Source organism: Amaranthus tricolor, chromosome 12 (genome assembly GCF_026212465.1).
Source record: "Amaranthus tricolor cultivar Red isolate AtriRed21 chromosome 12, ASM2621246v1, whole genome shotgun sequence".
NCBI classification, from domain to species: domain Eukaryota; kingdom Viridiplantae; phylum Streptophyta; class Magnoliopsida; order Caryophyllales; family Amaranthaceae; genus Amaranthus; species Amaranthus tricolor.
Genome location: NC_080058.1, coordinates 9,476,912 through 9,495,650, shown reverse-complemented (window position 1 = coordinate 9,495,650; position 18,739 = coordinate 9,476,912). Strand labels below are relative to the sequence as shown.

Genomic DNA, 18,739 nt, shown 5'->3' with positions numbered 1-18,739 from the left:
GAACTTCAAATTATATCAATGTGCTCCATGTGGGTGGCTTTATTGTTAGTGATATGGATCGCATTCATCAAGCTTTTAATGCTTTGTATTCTGATCTTTACTCTATCTTCTGTTCTATGTGCTAATACTTCCAAATTAGCCATCTACCTAGCTAGGGTTCCTGAGCAGCAGCAGAGGGACATCCTTACTTATACTTCCCTTCCTCTTGGTAAGCTTTCTTTTAAGTACTTGGGTGTTCCTTTGAATTCTAAAAGATTATTAATTGCAGATTGTGAGAAGTTGGTAGATAAAATGACTACTAGAATTAGAGGTTGGCAAGGGAAGCATTGCTCTTATGCTGCTCGTTTGCAGCTTGTGCATTCAGTTTTGATGAGCATTACTACCTACTGGTGTCAGACTTTTGTCTTACCGAAAAAAGTGATTAAAGCTGTGAATTCTATTTGTAGGGCTTTCTTGTGGCACCATAATAGTCAAGAAACGAAACCTAGAAATGTGAATTGGGATTCTCTTTGTAGACCTAAGAAGGAGGGTGGTTTGGGAATTAAGAACCTTGAACTTTGGAATAGGGCTGTAATTGGTAAAATTATTTGGCACTTGAGTTGTATGCATGAATCTCTTTGGGTTTGCTGGATTCATGGTGTTTACACTAAGGGTGGTCGTTGGATGATTTTTAACCCACCTCCCACTACTAGTTGGGTCATTCGCAAACTGTGTAAGGTTAAAGACCAGATGTGTCAATGGATTAACTCCGATGTTTATAACATCAATACAGTTTATAAAGAGTTGATTGGGTTTAAACCTCGTGTTAATCAATGTACGCTTGTTTGGCATAGGTTTTTAATTCCTAAAGCTCGATTCATTTTTTGGCTGGCAATGCTTAATAAGCTTAAAACAAAGGATCATAGTTAGCTACATTTTATCTTTATTTTCACCCCTATAAGTGGCTTGTTTAGCGTGAGGAAACTATATGTTATTGCATTGGTTTATTGGATTTTACGCTTGTTTTATTGCTTTGGTGTTTTATTTCATTTCAGGATCTAATCATCAACACCAAGCACAAACTAGCCCTTTTGTTGTATGCATTGCTCACCTAAACACCAAGGGCTCAAACAAGTGAAACATCATGAGCCAAGCCATAAGAACAAGCCAAAAGAAGCCAGCGTAGACCCACTCGACCAAAATGAGCTCGAGCAGTCCAGGAGCATGTTCTTAAGATCAGAAGCTGAGTATCACAATCCTGAAGGTCGCTCAACTAGCCGAGCAAGGTTGGCTCGGGTCGAGCGAAGTGCATTCAAACTTCCAGTAGCTTCTGATCATTAGCAAGATTCAATTTAGGAGTACAGGACATTCGCTCGACTGGTCGAGCGGAGCTAAGTTTCACATTCTGTCCAATTTTTAAAGTTTCTGATGTTGGACCAGATGGTGGCTCGACTAGTAAAGCGGGCTCCGCTCGGATCGAGCGAGATGAGCGGCAACAACTTTTGCGATCTTTTTAAATATCATTCAAGGTCCAATTTCATTTATTGCTTCTAAAATGCTGCTGCCAAGACTGCCAGCCACCCTACCCTATCAATTAGGGGTGGCACCCCCCCCTCCTACAACCTAGGGGTGGTGAAGCAATCATGAAACCACCACCCCCACTTGTTTTTGAAGGCTATAAATAGAGAAGAGGAAGATGGAGCTAGGCATCTTAGTTTTCACTTTTCATTTTGAGTAATTTCTATGTATTCTTCATAGCTTTGCTTTCATTTCAATGAAGAATTAGTGTTTAGCATAATTTCCCTTGCAATTCAATTAAGTACTTTCAATTTCCAATTACAATCTTAACTTCATCCTTTATTGTAATATTTTGCAACTTGGATTCTTCAACCACTGATGTATTATTATTGAAGATTTTGGAAGGTATTACTTTGAATCATCAAATCATCTCTTGTTTATCCTTAGATTGAACCTAAAAGAGTAACTTCTATCTTTGCTTATATTGTTTTAAATTCATATTACTTAGTTATCTTTGATTGTTTGCCTTATTGCACTCATCTTTTTAGGATAGTCTAGTTTAATTTATTCATCTATGGTTCTTGACTTGTTTGCAATCTACAATTTCAATATGAGTATGAGTGAGTAGTTTGTTTTGGCTTAGGGTAGGCATTATCACCATGTATGTAGTTTGAATTGCTTTCTTTACCTTTGGCTTGGTTGTGTTGTTTATGGTTTAAGATGGATTTTTCTATTATGTTTTAGTGTCGTTGAATTGAGGGCGAAAATCAATTTTTAACGATAATCTATGCTTAAAAGTTAAGGCTTCTCCATGAGAATAGGTAGATGCTTTGATTGGAAATGTTGAATGTATGCTTCATGTCTTAAATTATGCTTAGCTCCATGAGAATAGGTAGTTGAGTATGTTTTAGGAAGCTTTTGTTGCTCGAGAGAGAACATTAGTACTTATGATACGTTATTCCCCATAACAAAATATCCATGACCTTAGGTTAAAGTTTAGTAAACACTACTTTGATGAGAAAGCCTAACCTATGTCTCTTAGCTTATTGATCATTTTATCCTTACTTTAGTTCATTGTATCTTTATTTACTTTTATGCTTTATTTTCATTAAGCACTTTTAATTGCTTGCTTTAATTATTTCTATCTCCAAACATCATATTATACGTTTTCGAACACACTAATCGATCGAGAAACTATTAACTTAATCCCCACTCCTTGTGGATTCAACCCGTACTTGCAACCGTACTAAGCTACGCCGTGCACTTGCGGTACTATTGAAGGATGTAAAGTCCCGATCAAGTTTTTGGCGTCGTTGCGGGGGATTGGCGACTTCGTTAATTTTTTTTTCTTAATTAGTTAGTTCATTGTTCTTTATCATTTTGAGTTGTTTTCATTTTTTTCTTCACTTTGCACTTGACCTCGATTTTGAGTGTAGTTGAAACAACCCAAACCAACGTAAACAATATAATATTGTCTACAAAGCATAGCGGAAGACTTATAGAATTCTGGGTTGAATCCAACCTGTAGCTCGATAGCCGCAGTAAACCAATATCAGAGTATTTAAAACTTTTTACATAATTACGTGATTATTTACAAAACATTATAAAATCATTAAAATTTAATTATACAAATATCTAATTTACAAAATGTATTTCCAAAAGAAGTCCTCGTCTCGTCCGAAACACATAATACATGTAGTCATCCTTTCCACCATAGAGCTTACCTGAAAATGGATCTATCTCCCGTAAGGGATAGGCCCCATCAAAGACTGTCAACAATTGAATTGTTGAGTAATCCAACAAACTACTATATTTTATATACAAGTCGTTAACGGACATCTTTAATTAAATTCTTTATTTTCTCAATTGGTAACTCTTTATAAAAGATTAATTTATGAAAACTCAAACTCTTTTAAAAGACCATTTGCTATCGACATAAATACGACTAAGAACCTTTGATTCATAGTGAATCAAAGTACGGCTATAACTTTACAAGTTAATAGCGAAAATCAAAATGCGGCTATTACTTTACAAGTCAATAGCGAAACAATACGACAAATGAAACATATGATTTCATTTGCGAAACAAACAAAACTTTATATACCGAACGTATTTATTCAATCTCATATTAAAACAATGATATAACAACACTTAAAAATGTGGGAATATATGGACCGTCAGGAAGTAGGTTTGATCTAAATCCTGAGAACACGGGTGATCGTCATCACCGAAAATACAGTTCTTGCAAGAACGAAACGGGATCGGGGGCTCGAGACCGATCCGAATAACCATTACCTATTATCAAGCTATAGGATTTCACAATAATCCAGATATAAATATCCGTTGCCAATTCCCAAAAATGGACATTTTTCAATGTCAAACATTTCAATATAAAATGAATCAATAAATCACTTGATTTTCTTTGAAATCAATAACCATAACTCATTTTCATAGTACAATATATTTAAAAGCTCATATTTATAAAGCTGTGAACATACAAAATATAATTTTGATCAAGGACTAGAAGCAAAGTCAAACGAAGTCAAAATCCAAAATTTCGAACACCAAAAATCAAATTAGAAAACCAAAGAACTTCATTGATGCATTTGAACAAACACCATGTGTACATCAATTTATAACGCCAAAAGGTAACAATCTAAGCTCCCTTTTTCATCACCATCAATAATACTCAACAAACTCATACTATCCATAATTACCGAATAAAGAAACATAAAATAATCTTAAATACTTGATTAAAGAGATACCCAATTGAAATCCCAATTTGAACAATTAATCTCATGATTGGTTATTCTCGATTTTCATGATAGTCTGTTAGTATTGTGGTCATAACTCTCTCATACAAAATCATTTGGGGAAGATTCAAGTAGCTACGCGATTCTGACTCGAAGCTCTACAATTCTTATGAAGACACTAAAACCCAAAAACAATCAGAACGGCCCTGAAAATAGTATAATGCAAAGCTTATTGTCAATTTTCACGACAGTCTGTTAGTATTTTGGACATAACTCCCTCATAAAAACTCATTTTGGGGCGATTCAAGTGCCCATGCGACTGCGACTTGGAGCTCTACAAATCTTATGAAGACACTAGAACCTAGAAACAATCAAAACTGACCCGAAAATAGCCAAAACAGAATGCTCAGTTTCTGTCAATATCCAAAATACTAAATTTTATACTAGAAACCAAATAACTCAATCAACCAATACTAATCAACACTAAAAACAATCCAATTACTAATTGAATTCATATACTCATCTTAAATTTAAGTTGATACTTAAATTTAAATCAAAGACCCAAATTGAATCTATAATTACTAAACTACTTTAATACATTTAATTAATACTTTAATATAATAGTTTGTGGGTTACCCTTGAGAAAGATTAATTCCACAAAAAATTTCAGAAAATCAAAACCAAGATCTACTTTATCTAGTAAGTTCTTCAATAATTTGATAAACTTCAAATTAGCCTCCTCTTGATGCTACTTTAATTACCCCTAAAAAGCATAACATAAAATAATCAAATATCAATTTGAGGCCCTATTAGCCATGAAATTAATATACAAGTATGAAATCAAGAACACATAAAGAAATCTTACTTCTAACCCAAAAGAGATGGAGATGGTGATAGTACTAGATGTGTTCTCCTTCTTCTACAATGGAAAAGTAAACATCAATTTTTCAGATTGAGTTTATGCTTTGGAAGAGGATGAAGTTTCAAAAATTTTACTCTAATTGATAATGAAGGAGAAAGGGGAAGGGAGTGTACAAGTTTATAAATAAGAAGGAGTTAGCTTGATGAATCATAAGTTACGTGGCAAAATTACGGGTGACTCAACTTCATATTCATACTCATTAAAGTATGAGATGGATAATATATCCATATTTTTCGTTGTATAATTTATTTTGTCCCCACAAATAAAAATCGTAGTAAAATTTTACTTTTAAAATGACAAACTCATTTTACTTATTAAAATAATAATTTTTAACAAAGACATTTTTATAACTGTTTCAGTAGTGTATGCAAACTAGGTCTCAAGGACAAGAAAATCTTGTACCTATAAATCCTGAAATTGGGAGAAGAAGAAGGAGAAGGAGACAACGAAAAATGGTGGCAGAACACCCAAAATCCCTTCGGGATTATGCCATGCCTGATGGGAGTCTAGGGTCGAGTATTGTTCAGCCAACCATCACAGCCGCAAACTATGAGATCAAACCAAATTTCTTTCAATTCATCGCTTAGAATCAATTTGCTGGCACTGAGATGGAGATCATCCAAACGACCACCTAGATGAGCTCGTGAACAAGTGAAGCACTATGAAATAGCAGGGGATTTTTTATGAACAAATGAAGCTGATTTGTTTCCCCTACTCACTCCGAGGTGAAGCAAGGGATTGGTTAAGATCTAAAGGGCCAAACAAGTATCGCTCTTGGGAGGCATTATCTAAGGTGAAGCAATGAATGCACTACTTGCCATTCAAAATTCTATTCATGCATTGTCAAGGAGGATGTACTAGTTGGGTGTAGGGAACACACTGAAGGCTTGTGAAGTATGTGGAATCCAAGGTCATTCCCCATCAGAGTGTGCAGCAGCAGAATCGTCATCAAGCCAACAAGTTAATGTAGTGTACAACCAAGGGAAGCCACCATTCAACCCATACTTCAACACCTATAATAAAGGTAGGAAGTATCATCCCAACTTTTCATATAAAAATCCTAATGCACCATTGAACCCACCGTCATATCACCAACTTCCACCGACATATAACCAACAACCCCCAGGGTTTCAAAGACCTCTACCACCAAACTTACCGCAAAAATCAAATTTTGAGTTCATGATGGAGAACTTCATTGCCACTCAGTCCAAGATTAATGCTGATACTTCTAGTGTCATCCAGCAGATTCAAGCACACAACAAAATCATTGATAATCAGATGGCACAGATGGCGCAAAAATTAAGCAACCTTTTCAAACCCAGTGGACAGCTGCCAAACCCTATATTGTTTTGTATTGTTTTGTGGATGAATGAAAGCTTTTTTATTTCTTCAAAAAAAAAAAAAATAATAATAATATACTACAAGGTGTTTGGGATACTACTATTCAGGGGTGCTGTAGCTATCAAATCTCTCAGAAATTGAAAATCCTTAAGCAATTGCTCAGGGATAAGTATGGTAGGGATCAAATTCAGATTGATATTGCTAAGGCCCGAGAGAATTTACTTGACATTCAAAGCCAGATGCATTATCACCCAGAGAACTTTGAGCTCGCCTCTAAAGAATCTGTTCTTGCTTCTTATTTACGGTCCTTACAAGCTGATCTTGATGCCTCTTTACGGAAAAAGGCTAAACTGTAATCGATTAAGCTGGGGGATGATAATACTGCTTTTTTTCATAGAAGTATTAATCACCGTATTAGATGCAACAGAGTTAATTTCTTACACATGAATGGTGAGGATATTTTTGATCCTGATTGAATAAAGGCTGCTTTTGTTGATCACTTCTCCAACATCTTCACTATAGTTCCGTCTTGTTCCTCATTAAACGTCCACATTGCTCAGAATGACCCAATTTTATCTTCCGAACAAGGTAAACTTCTGAATCTTACTTATTCTAATAAGGAGATTAAGAATGCTTTGTGGAGTATTCCGGATGAGAAGGCGTCGGGTCTAGATGGTTTTAATAGTAAGTTTTATAAGGTTTCATGGAATATTTTTGGGAATGATGTTATCAAGGCAATTAATTAGTTTTTTCGGAATGGTAAGATGCTTAAAAGCTGGAACAAGACCACTATTACCTTGATTCCTAAGATTCAGTGCCCTTCAAATCCTAAGGATTATCGTCCTATTTCTTGCTGCCATGTTTTGTATAAGTGCATATCAAAACTTGTTTGTTCTAGGCTTAAGCTAGTACTTGGTGACCTTATTGATCAAGCTCAAGGAGCGTTTGTGGCTGGTCGGAACATTATGCATAATATTCTGTTGTGCCAGGATCTTGTTAAGCATTATTCTAGGAAGAATTGTGCTCCAAGTTGCCTCTTGAAGATTGATCTTTGCAAGGCGTATAACACTATGAGCTGGCAATTCATTAAGGAGATGCTTGTTGTGCTAAACTTTTGGCCCTCCTATGTTTATCAAGATCATAATGACCTGTATTACCTCAACAAGTTATGTGATCATGCTCAATGGTATTCCTACGCCTATTTTCCATGCTAAGAGAGGTCTTCATCAAGAGACCCGCTTTCCCCTCTGCTTTTTATTATTGGCATGAAATACTTGTCGCGTATCCTGAGAAGTGCAGAAGGTACCTTTCGTTTCCATCCTAGATACAAGACTATTAAGCTTTCTCATCTTTCTTTTGCAGACGATTTGATGTTATTTTGTAAAGGAGATGTGTCCTCTATACGACCTTTATGTAATTGCTTGCATTTGTTTTCCCAAGCATCTGGGTTACAAGCTAACTCAGCAAAGTCAGCTCTCTATACAACAGGTGTACCTAGTGATATTAAAGTGGAGCTTAGGGATTTGTCTCAGTTTATTCCCTTCCTTTTAAGTATCTTGGGGTTCCTTTATCTTCCAATTGTCTTTGCATGGTTGACTGTGAGCAGATTGCGGATAAAATGACATGGAGGATTTGAGCTTGGACTCCTAAGCATTTGTCTTACGCTGCTCGACTTTAGCTTATTAATTCAGTGTTAATGGGGATCTCGACGTATTGGTGTCAGATGTTTATCCTTCCTCGTCATGTTATTCATATTGTGAATTCCATCTGCCGCTCCTTTTTATGGTTTGGTACTCATGACTCTCATAAGCCTAGTCATGTTAATTGGGATGCTATTTGTAAACCGAAAAAAGCTGGTGGTTTGGGAATTAGGAACCTTCAAGTTTGGAATGCTGCAGCTGTGGGGAAGATAGCTTGGCATATTTTTCATTTGAGGGAGTCCTTGTGGGTTAAGTGGGTTCATGGTGTCTATACTAAGAGAGGTCGATGGGAGATCTTCAATGCACCTATTACAGCTAGCTGGACATTGAAGAAAATTTGTGCTGTGAAAGATCAACTCTTACCTTGGATTTGTAAGGATCATTATTCACTACATGCTACTTACATGGCTTGTATAGACTCTCATATTAAGGTTGGTTGGGTTAACATTATTTGGAATAGGCTTTCAATTCCAAAGACTCGCTTTATTTGTTGGATGGCTACTCTTCAAAAGCTTAAAACAAAAGATAAATTATTTCACATTAGTAAGCTTGATAATGATCTCTTTCCCCTCTGCGGCATTTGGTCCGAATCCAATACTCATCTTTTCTTTGAACGTACCTTCAGTCAGCAGTGCTTACAGGAGATCAAGAGTTGGTCAAGAGTTCGGTTTAAACCTTTTCGTCGCATGGACTTTTAGAAACTCAAAGGTAATACCCTTCTGAGGAATACTTTGTGTGCTATTTTTTCATCCACTATTTACTACATTTGGAAAGCTAGGAATGAAGCTGATGTGCGGGCTAGGCTTCCTAGTCTTTATCCAATGGCTGTACATGATATCACCTTTGTATATATCTTTGGCTGATTGACTGCTTAGTAGATGTTCTAAGTAGCAATCTATTTTGACTCTGTTTTGGTTTCCTTGTTTGTTTTCGTGCTATTGGGCTCCTTGTGTTGCATATGAAGAGTAGACTTAGGATACCCTTCCTCGAAGGTGAGCCCTTGTTCCATACTGATGCTTTTCTCACTTGGTTTGCTCCTTCAGTTGTATCTTTTTTTTTTTTTGGTAAATAATAAAATCTTTATTTGCCAAAAAAAATAATATACTAAATCTAGAAATACAAGAATGATGCAATTTGGAATGGTTATGTTAACCGATCTGATCAGATAGTGAGTAGAATCAAACAAGAGGTGAAGGGGAGAATTGCTTCAATCTCAAATGGAAGACAATTTCCTTGGCTTTAGTCTCTTGTTTCTTTGTATAGCTTGATTTTTAGCTTTGTTTGCTCCATTGGAGTGTATGAAGACCTTCTTTCCTTATGCACATGAATATGGGGTTGGAAAACCATTCATAAAAGGTGGGCCCAACTTCCATACTGATGTAAATTGGTTGGTCGGTCCTTCTTGTTTGACTATAGTTATAGCTTTATATATAAAATCTTTTTGTTTGCCAAAATACTAATAATAATAATAATAATAATAATAATAATAATAATAATAATAATAATAATGATTTGATTTGCTTTGATCAGATATGTTTTAGTCTGATCTGATCTGATCTGATCTAATCTGGTCTAAAACTTTATGATCTAAGTAATTTTAAGCTAATTTGATTTGGTCTAATTAAATCTAATCTGATTTCAATAAAAATAAGTAATAAGTTTAAAAAAATAAATTAAAGAGACAAGATTATAATTATAAAAGTTATTAAATGTAATATATTAGATATTTAATATATATATATATATATATATATATATATATATATATTAATATATAATATAATGACAAGGCAAAAATTAAACCTCGGCACCGGGTGTTAATCTCACTCAGATGAGATGTAGACCACCGGTCAAAAATTTGACATCCACAATAGACAAAGCAAAAAGATACGGTCGAAGACCATCAATTTTCTTGCAGTCGGACACCCAACCTGTCTACCACTACATCCATTCACTTTCCTATTTTCTCTAGAAGATCAACAGTTGAACACCATTAAACCCTGAAAAATCGAAGATGCAAAATCGCATCTTTCTTTGTAATTTCCATTTTATTGGAATCAAAAGTTTGGGGGAGACACAGAAAATGACAGTTTTCTTATTGTGGACAACCCATAAAACCCTACTGGTCAGAGATGTTCTCACTTCTTTCTACATTTCCTTTTCGCACTTTATTTATTATTACTTGACTTACTTGTGGAATTCTTCATCTTTGATTTCAAACTCCTATGGAATTCTCTCTTTTTACCAATTGAATCGTATTTTTGTATACTGTATTTCGTCTATTTTTTGCTTACTTATCTTCCCTAATCCTTTCATGAAATACCCTCCACAATTTCTATTGTAGTTTCTATCTAACTTCCCCCCCTTTTTTTTTCTTTGCCTATTGGTGCTGTCTCGGACTAATTTACCATATAATTGTACTAAAATCATTTTTTTTTCTTTTGAATTTGATTTTGATTTTGATTTTTCATCAATTTCATCCCTTAATTTCCAAATTTTAAGTCATTTGGTTTCAATCTATAATGAACTATACTAAAACGACTCGTTAAATCACGTGTGCTTATTGTTTATTTGAAATTGTCAGATGTTTGATAAGAGTCAATTGAAACAATCTCTTTATTATATTGACGAGGGTATAAAAGGGTAAACCACCCTCTCAAACCCATCTTAATTGGGGACGTTAATGGAGTGTTAGTTGTTGCTTGTGGAGTATTATGTTTACCATTTCAAAAGTGATTTGATACAACAAACTAATGAATTATTGAGTTTAATACTCTAATGTTCTTAAAAGACAAATTGGGTATTGATAATTTAAATGTTACAATTTGAATCAGTTGAGTGGTACTTTGGAGATTGAATTTAAAATTGTGAAATACTTAATTTGTATATTAAGTGAAGTGTGAAATATTGAATATAAAATGGAGGACTTAAAAGTTAAATCTCTATAGACTTCAGTATAGTCTTTTCTATTATGTTTTGTCTAGTCTAATTTGTCTTTACTAGAAGTATTGGGTGTGTTGACCATGTTACTTTTGTCTATTACTTGATTCTTTCACACTATATTATCAAGTTTTATAATTTGTAAAATATCAATTTTCATATAAATTAATTATCCCTTTTAATTTCTTGATATTATTTTCAAATATTTTTAGTTTGTATTTTAATCTTAATTTAGATGTTAAAATATAGTCAAGTGTGATTTTGTTTGATCCGTCTGAATGTAAATTTTATTAATATTATTTTTTATAATTTTTTAATTCTGCTCAATTAGAGATATTTAATTTTAAATTAATAGATCGAATAGATTGTTAAAATTTAATGGGATAATTTGTGTGATTTGGATTGATAATTTTCTCATTCAACAATTATTAAAAAGGACCTTAAAACACAAAATGTAGATTTAAACACGAGTAAAGGCGGCCCCTTTTTATGGAATTATACTATTAAGATCCTCATATACTTATCACTTTTCAATTTACATAAGCTTTTGCTTTTATTTACTTTAGCATTTTAATGTGATTAAGTCTCTCTCTTGAGGCATGCAAATTTCATTAGAATTATGTAAGGTTCCAATGTCAATTAACTATTTTTTAATAAGAAAGTATTTTTTTGGGATGTAGGGATTTGGTACATGATCCTTCTACATTAAAGTCTACCAATTTGGCATATACTTATTCATAGCCGTAAAGTCTTAACACTTTTATCTTTTTTATCTGCATTTGTGCACCATTGATTTACATGTATACATATATATATTGGTTTTAGATCAGGTGTAAATCAATTAAAATGGTGAAAATTAAAAAAGGTTTACATAAAAGCTCAAATGATGTATATATTCTGGTGGCAATTTTGTGAATAATTGAACATTTCTTGAAAGGTATACATATATGCTTATAAAGTGTACATATTCGGATGTTATTTCTATAAATAATATGAACCTTTTCCTTCACAAAAATATGTACACTCTACAATATAACATGTATGCCTTTTGCTACAATATGTATATCTCAGTCTCGTTTTCAGTTTTCACCACTTTAGTTGTTTTCACCTGATCCTATATATATATATATATATATATATATATATATATATATATAGTTTAATAACTGTTATATTCTCTCACTTCCAAAGTAGTTGGTGATGAGTTGATCTCACTTTTATATATTTAAAAATAGTTAATTAAGCATTGACTACTAAGTAACGTTATATATGAGCCTCAACGCGGTTGTTTGGTTATTAAGTTAGTTGCACTGATTTTTATAATTTGCCATTTGGCGAATGTTTGGTAATCTTAAAATACAAAGACATGATTGGCCAAGGAAATCTGTATGTAAATTTGGAAAATATGTGTCTTTACCTTGTTTAGACAATCATGTGTTTAATATATTCAAGTCTTCGTTTTTTTTATATAAGCATTTGTACCTTTATTATAGATAAAATCTTAATCTTGACTTTTAGACTCTGGAACTTCTTTAATGAAGCTTCTACGCGCTTTCATGAGGTCTCATTTGGTTTCTCGGTCTCTTTTACTATAAATCAATAGAACTTTCTTGTTTTTGGTTACTTACCCTTCATTCATCTTATTTTTTTTTGAAAAAAAAAACAATTTTTGCTGCATTGTGATGGGTTTCAAAAGGCAATTTTGTGAGGGGAATAGTAATAATAATAATACAAATAATAATAATAATAACTTCCAAAACCCTGTGACGAAATTTCAGAAGTGAGTTTACTTTGTATATACTCCATTTGTTTATATCTTATGTTATAATGAATGGTTACTACATTAGTTTAATGCTTAAAACTTAAAAGGGTTATTTTGTTGATTGTTTTTGTAGGTGTGTCAACTATGTATTGAAAGAAGGGTCTCTTGAAGAACTTGCAACAAAAATTTCAGCAATGCTGGAACCCAGTCTCCGGAAAGTGGTATGATTTCAGTTGTTTCTTTAGCATGCTTGATTATGTATTCGTTATGCTTTTGGAGAGCTATGGAAAGCTCATGATATTCTTAAAATTTTGTTGCAACTTTGCATGTAAACGTTAGATTTTGTCGAGCTTTATGAATAGCTATTCTGTGTGTTTCACCTCATTTTCTATTGTTTTTGAGTTGGGCTTTTAGACTTTAGTGCAAAATATCGCCCTCATCACCGTGTCAGAACCTTACTGTGATGGTTTTTGAGCTTACCGTGATTGAAATATAGGCTGCAAAAACTGCAAAGGGTGTTTTACGACCATTACTACGACCAAAACCACATATTTGCTCCTAGACACGGGATTTAAAATCAGAATCTCAGCACCTGTTTGAATTTGGTAGATAGTATTCTATGGTATTGGATATTCTTTCAAAGTGTTTATTTCTTCAGTTGGATCTGTCATCTTGACTTTGGCTGTTTGCTTAGCTTGATTTGATTTTTTTAGCTGTGATTTTGTAGAATGATCTTGAATGCAACCAAAGCTAATGATATTCACATGTTTTCGTTTCTCTAAGACTTTGTTCATGTGATATATATAGGTTAAAGAGGAAGTGGAGCTGCTCTTTAATCTTCAGTCGATTCCAAGGTTATATGTCTCTTCTTAAATAACTTTTTACAGCCTTGCTTATATTTTATCAGCTCAACAGTTCGGTCTGATAGACACTATCTAGTACAGGTTTTTTGTGGATAGTCTATAACTAGTAAGTCAGGCTATTAATTTTAGGTATGATCTTCTGTGCTGCACAAATCATTTTACTTTTTCGTTGCTGTATGTGGGTCAGTGAGGTTTTATACATTGAAGGGAGAAATGCAAAAACAATACCCGGTACCACGTTTTGAACCTTTCATATTGAAACGGTATGGAAACTCGAATCGGAACACTAAGGGCATGTTAAGTTTTTAGTTTTTTAAAATTGAAAAACTGTTTTTGTTTTAATTTTCTAATTTCTTTGAAACCAAAACAAAACAATCTCTGTACATCATTGAAATTTTAGACTAGTAAAAACAAAATAATAATAAAAAAACAATTCCAAAGTATCATGAAGCAATCTCCATTTGAACACCAGATCTTTTCAAAAATTGCTTAATTGTATCATATCCACCTTGTGAATAAATTAATAACTCTACTTATATGCCTTTACCAGGCAAAACAATTAGTATAGCTTATACAGATGGTAATATTCCAACCTTTGATTGCCTTGATCTCCAAAAATTATATCGCTCACCATCTGTCGTTGGAATTCAGATGCAAAGAGAAAACTAAACAACCTATTGCTCTCAAATCTTTTGTTTGCTTTAGAGTCGAAGGGTTCGTTTGGCAAATGAATGCTGGCCATTAGCTATTGGCTTTTTAGTTGGCTTATTCGATCATGGATAAGCCAACTGTTTTAGGGAGATGTTTGGCAAAATTAAGTATTGATTGCTGAGAAAAAGTGGGCCAACAAACCAAAAGTCATTGAGAAAAGCTCACAAAATGAGTTTGCTCATTTTTTAGCTGGCACACTTTTTTTTTTGACTTTTTGACCCATCAACATGCTAAAAGCTAAAAGCCAATCGAAAAGTCGTTCACCAAACAAGGCTTAAGTCTTTCTTTAGATCTGATTCATCTTGCCAATTGAAAATTTTTGGTCTTAATAATTGTTCAAATCTATGAGAAATCTTTGAGTCTTTCCTGAGTGGCCTACAATAGAAGAAGGGACAAGCGTTTTAAAAACAAGACAGCAGAACGTGTATTTTTTCTTTTTCTTAAAAACAAAACGAAAATCAGGACCTTGAATTAACGTTTCCTGTTCCTCAATAGCGTCAAGATGGAAAAAATTGTCTTGTTTTCTTGAATGTTTATGAGTATTTTATATTCTCTTTTGTGATGCAAGAGTTTGATTTATGATTAGTGTTATGGTTACATTACCTACTTGGCTACTTATAATCAATGTATTTGGACAAACCATTTCCTTATCTAGCTTCTATTGGATGAAACTTTGTTTCCTATGTTTTCGAAACACTAGATCAACGTTTCTCGTTTCTATTCTGTTTCTCTTTCGAATCGAATTCTTTCGTGTTACATTGGTTTTGTTTCTATTTGTGATGAATCTCTTGTTTATTGGTTGCAGACGTTCACTAGTTCTCCAGCCTAATACTATTCCGACAAGGAACCTGCAGCTGATTTTTGCCAGCAAATTGCCGTCCACTCTCTTTACAAATAGTAAGGTAGAGGACGAAGACCATGATCCTCTAAAAATACAACTTGTTGATGCAGCGTCACAATGTGTGATTGATCATGGTTCTTTATCTGGTACAAAAATCAAGATTGAGGTCCTTAATGGTGATTTTGTTGCTGATGGGCGGGAAGATTGGAGTGAGAATGAATTCAATGATAACATTGTGCGTGAAAGAGAAGGTAAACGCCCATTATTGGTCGGTGATATTTCCTTTGTGCTTGTTGGTGGTGTTGGATACATTCAAAACATTACATTTACGGACAACTCGAGTTGGTTGAGAAGTAGAAAGTTTAGATTGGGGGTTCGAGTGGTGTCTAGAGCTTCTTTTGGAACTGGCATCAGGGAAGCAGTTAGTGAAGCTTTTATGGTACTCGACCATCGTGGGGAATGTAAGTGTCTCCATTCTTTCGTTTTCTTAGATGTATAATTTGGATTGATTACATATCGGGTATTTCTGTGCCTTCTCTTAGAAGGCTTATCATTGCCTTGTGTCGAACTCATTCTGTGCCATTCTTTGTCAATGTAATTCATAGTCTTGATTTTACAGCCTATCAGAAGCACCATACACCATCTTTAGACGATCCGATTTGGCGTTTAAAAAAGATATCAAAACAGGGTGCTTCACATAAAAAATTGGAGTCCAAGGGAATCAAGACGGTTAAGGATTTCCTTATGCAGTATTACCTTGACCCATTATCACTACGCCAGGTAAGAACTTGAATTTATGATTAATATTTTGGTGAGAGTTGTGCTTTTGTTTCTTCGATTCACTTTCTTCATGACTCGTCTTTACTTTAGATTCTTGGCAAAGGTGTAGCCAACAAGACATGGGAAACGATGGTGAAGCATGCTAACGAATGCCATCTGGACAACACGTTCTATAGTTATGAAATTAATGATGTGCAGCTCCTCTTTAATTGTGTCTACAAAATAGAAGCCGTGAAATTTGAAGGTCAAGATTATCGGTCTGTCAGTACTCTCGATACGAGCCAAAAGGTTAATACGTTTCGATGAAACATGTAGTGGATTGTGCATCTGATTCAACTTAGAACTGATTCGGATTGTAATATTTTTTTGTCAGGCTCTCGTGAAAATGTATAAGCAGTCTGCATTCTATAATTTGGAACAGCTAGTTCCGGTACAGAATCTTTTTGCTACCTCTACTCTGGTGCCACAAACTATTGAGCAAAACACCTCTTTTTCTAGTTCAAAACTAGACTTTCAACATGACGCTCTTTCGATTGTAGATCAAGGTAACGTAACTATGTACTCAAAAATCGATGGGCATATAATTGCAGTAAGGATTTGCGTTTAGTGACAATAGGCACTAGGTGACATCCACTTATCGGTTTATAACCTCGGATAAGTTTTCTTGAGCCGAGGGGCTCTTTGACTGGACTCTCCTTTATGGGTATGAGTTGCCGTCTTCCTTCCCCCCAGACCCTGATCATAGTTTTTCTATGAACAGGGTAGACTGGGTATGATGATGATGATAACCTCGAATAAGTTCTGAATTATTCCTAGAATCGTTTTATATTTTAAGGATTTGCACACCTCCCTCCTCCCACCCTCTTCAATGTTAGGCCGTGATAATTCGTCAAATAATCAACCCGTGAGCCCACTCGTGTGGACAAACCTAAGAGGCACCCATGATCTCGGGCCCACAAACCCACGGGTCATGAGCACACATGATGAGTTTCACTCTTTCCCAAAACTATATGGTCTTAGAAGATTCACCCATCAAGTATCATACAAATCTAAAACCCACTTTTTCAGCGATGTAGGATCTTCTTCATATATGAATCATTTCCAACAATCAAAACAAGGTCTGCTTTTACATAGAATGTATTGATCCATGATTTGCTTCTTACCTCAACTCTGTACAGATAAGCAGTTAGACATGAATCTCTCAGATTCGGTGACATATCCCGGCACAATTGAAGACGGCTATAGGTTCGAAGATGATACATCATCTCAAACAAACCAATCAATACAGGATTTTCCCCCAGCTTTCATGATGGGTGATGCTTCTGCCGGGCCCTCCAATGGAGTATATAACTGGTATCAAAACAGTCCAATCGGAACATTTTCACAATGCAGTCAGTTTGAAGAGCTTTCTCATTTTCAAACCACCCCGATTCATCCTTTTGTTACAAACGGGGGACAAGAGGATGACTTTTTAATTACTGCAACTCCTACTCATATAGGTTTTTCCTCCCGGTTTCCTGATTCAAGTGTTGATATCTCAGGCACTGGTAAGTCCCGAGCAGGCTGGTGTAAGATTCGAGCTGCGGTTATGTGGAAGATTGTTAGACGAGATGCTGCTGCTAGAAGAAAAGCAAAATTTGCTTTTGGCTATCTTTAATGCAAGATGATACCACACCAAACGGCTCATAATCTGAACCCTGATATAACTAGGGATAGTTAGATTTGCGGCTCCCACTAAAATGGGTGGCGTTTATGGCTAAAGTTCGTTTATGATAGTACTTTAAAGAACATATCGAAGGCCAAGTTTTCATCTTTTTATAGGTGGGATCTTGTATGATGTGAATAAGCCTTCTTGTAGATTCTACTGTTTGTTCCATTCTGTAAAAACCATGGTTTGAAAACACTGCTTGTAAATGTGATGCTTGTTTACATTTTAATGATACCGTTTAACGATTTTTCGAGTCTCGGTGTATACTCTTTGAGTCGAAGAATGTGCAGAGTGCACCACATGATCCATTCTAGCTACTCCAGCTTTGAGCTCATAAGATATGAGGGGCTATGATTCGTCGAGACCCTCCTGTAGGGCTGCTTATGGTGCTTTCTGTCTGCTAAATTTTTTCCATATAGTCCCCATTCCTTTTGTAAGTTTCCCCTATTAAATCCTCATCCCCAAAGTCCCCAACATGAACTTCAATCTTAACCTTCAAAATCAACATACTAATTTATGGCACTGAGAATAATTTGTAAAGTTAGTTTTTGCGAACCATATCGTTCCTGTTGTAATGAATCATTAATCATAAAATTTTTTGTCCACAATTTTTATTATTACCAGCTACCACCTCTCCAAATGATACTAAATTTGAATGAATTTTGTGAAAAAAGAGATAATTGAAGTAGTTTACACATTACTATAAACGTGTCAAGATATTTTTCTATCAAAATAAATTTTGTTATCATTCCCATCATTTTATAGCGACAAAACGTCTTTAGTAATCCCCTTAAAGCTAACTTAGTGTAATAGACGGTCCTTGAGGCAGATGACACGGCCTAATAAAGGAAGGGCCTGTGGCAAGGGTCAAGGTCAATGTTCACTTGTTAATATAGGACTAATAACTAAGAAGCAAGTCTA

The 18,739-nt window shown here is 34.6% G+C and overlaps 2 protein-coding genes across 5 annotated transcripts; both read left to right on the top strand.

Annotated features, from left to right (window-relative positions):
• Positions 1 to 7,277: 7,277 nt before the first annotated feature.
• LOC130828542 (uncharacterized) lies at positions 7,278 to 8,135 on the top strand. Its single transcript, XM_057694506.1, has 2 exons — positions 7,278 to 7,699; positions 7,808 to 8,135. Exons 1-2 carry the CDS (start codon positions 7,278 to 7,280, stop codon positions 8,133 to 8,135), a joined length of 750 nt encoding a protein of 249 aa, XP_057550489.1.
• A 1,886-nt stretch (positions 8,136 to 10,021) lies between these two features.
• On the top strand, positions 10,022 to 18,370 carry LOC130828112 (calmodulin-binding protein 60 B-like). 4 transcript variants are annotated; one of them, XM_057693918.1, is made up of 9 exons: positions 10,022 to 10,338; positions 11,834 to 11,896; positions 13,049 to 13,136; positions 13,723 to 13,769; positions 15,295 to 15,791; positions 15,950 to 16,110; positions 16,201 to 16,398; positions 16,484 to 16,655; positions 17,289 to 18,367. In XM_057693918.1, the coding sequence occupies exons 3-9, from the start codon at positions 13,110 to 13,112 to the stop codon at positions 17,765 to 17,767; spliced, it is 1,581 nt and encodes a 526-aa protein (XP_057549901.1). In that variant the 5' UTR covers positions 10,022 to 10,338; positions 11,834 to 11,896; positions 13,049 to 13,109; the 3' UTR covers positions 17,768 to 18,367. The 4 variants fall into 4 exon arrangements, with proteins under 4 accessions (XP_057549901.1, XP_057549900.1, XP_057549902.1 ...); XM_057693919.1 differs by lacking the exons at positions 10,022 to 10,338; positions 11,834 to 11,896 and adding an exon at positions 11,905 to 12,933 and having other exon boundaries at positions 17,289 to 17,463; positions 17,652 to 18,370; XM_057693917.1 differs by lacking the exon at positions 11,834 to 11,896.
• The last annotated feature ends 369 nt before the right edge of the window (positions 18,371 to 18,739 follow it).

What these genes read in the sequence shown, in the direction of transcription:
- LOC130828542 (XM_057694506.1), top strand. Translation starts at nt 7,278, where the DNA reads ATGCTTAAAAGCTGGAACAAGACCACTATTACCTTGATTCCTAAGATT. An exon ending in TTATGTGATCATGCTCAATG is followed by an intron (nt 7,700 to 7,807) that starts GTATTCCTACGC and finishes TATCCTGAGAAG; the next exon opens with TGCAGAAGGTACCTTTCGTT.
- LOC130828112 (XM_057693916.1), top strand. Translation starts at nt 12,836, where the DNA reads ATGGGTTTCAAAAGGCAATTTTGTGAGGGGAATAGTAATAATAATAAT. An exon ending in AACCCAGTCTCCGGAAAGTG is followed by an intron (nt 13,137 to 13,722) that starts GTATGATTTCAG and finishes TGATATATATAG; the next exon opens with GTTAAAGAGGAAGTGGAGCT. An exon ending in CTCTCGATACGAGCCAAAAG is followed by an intron (nt 16,399 to 16,483) that starts GTTAATACGTTT and finishes TTTTTTTGTCAG; the next exon opens with GCTCTCGTGAAAATGTATAA.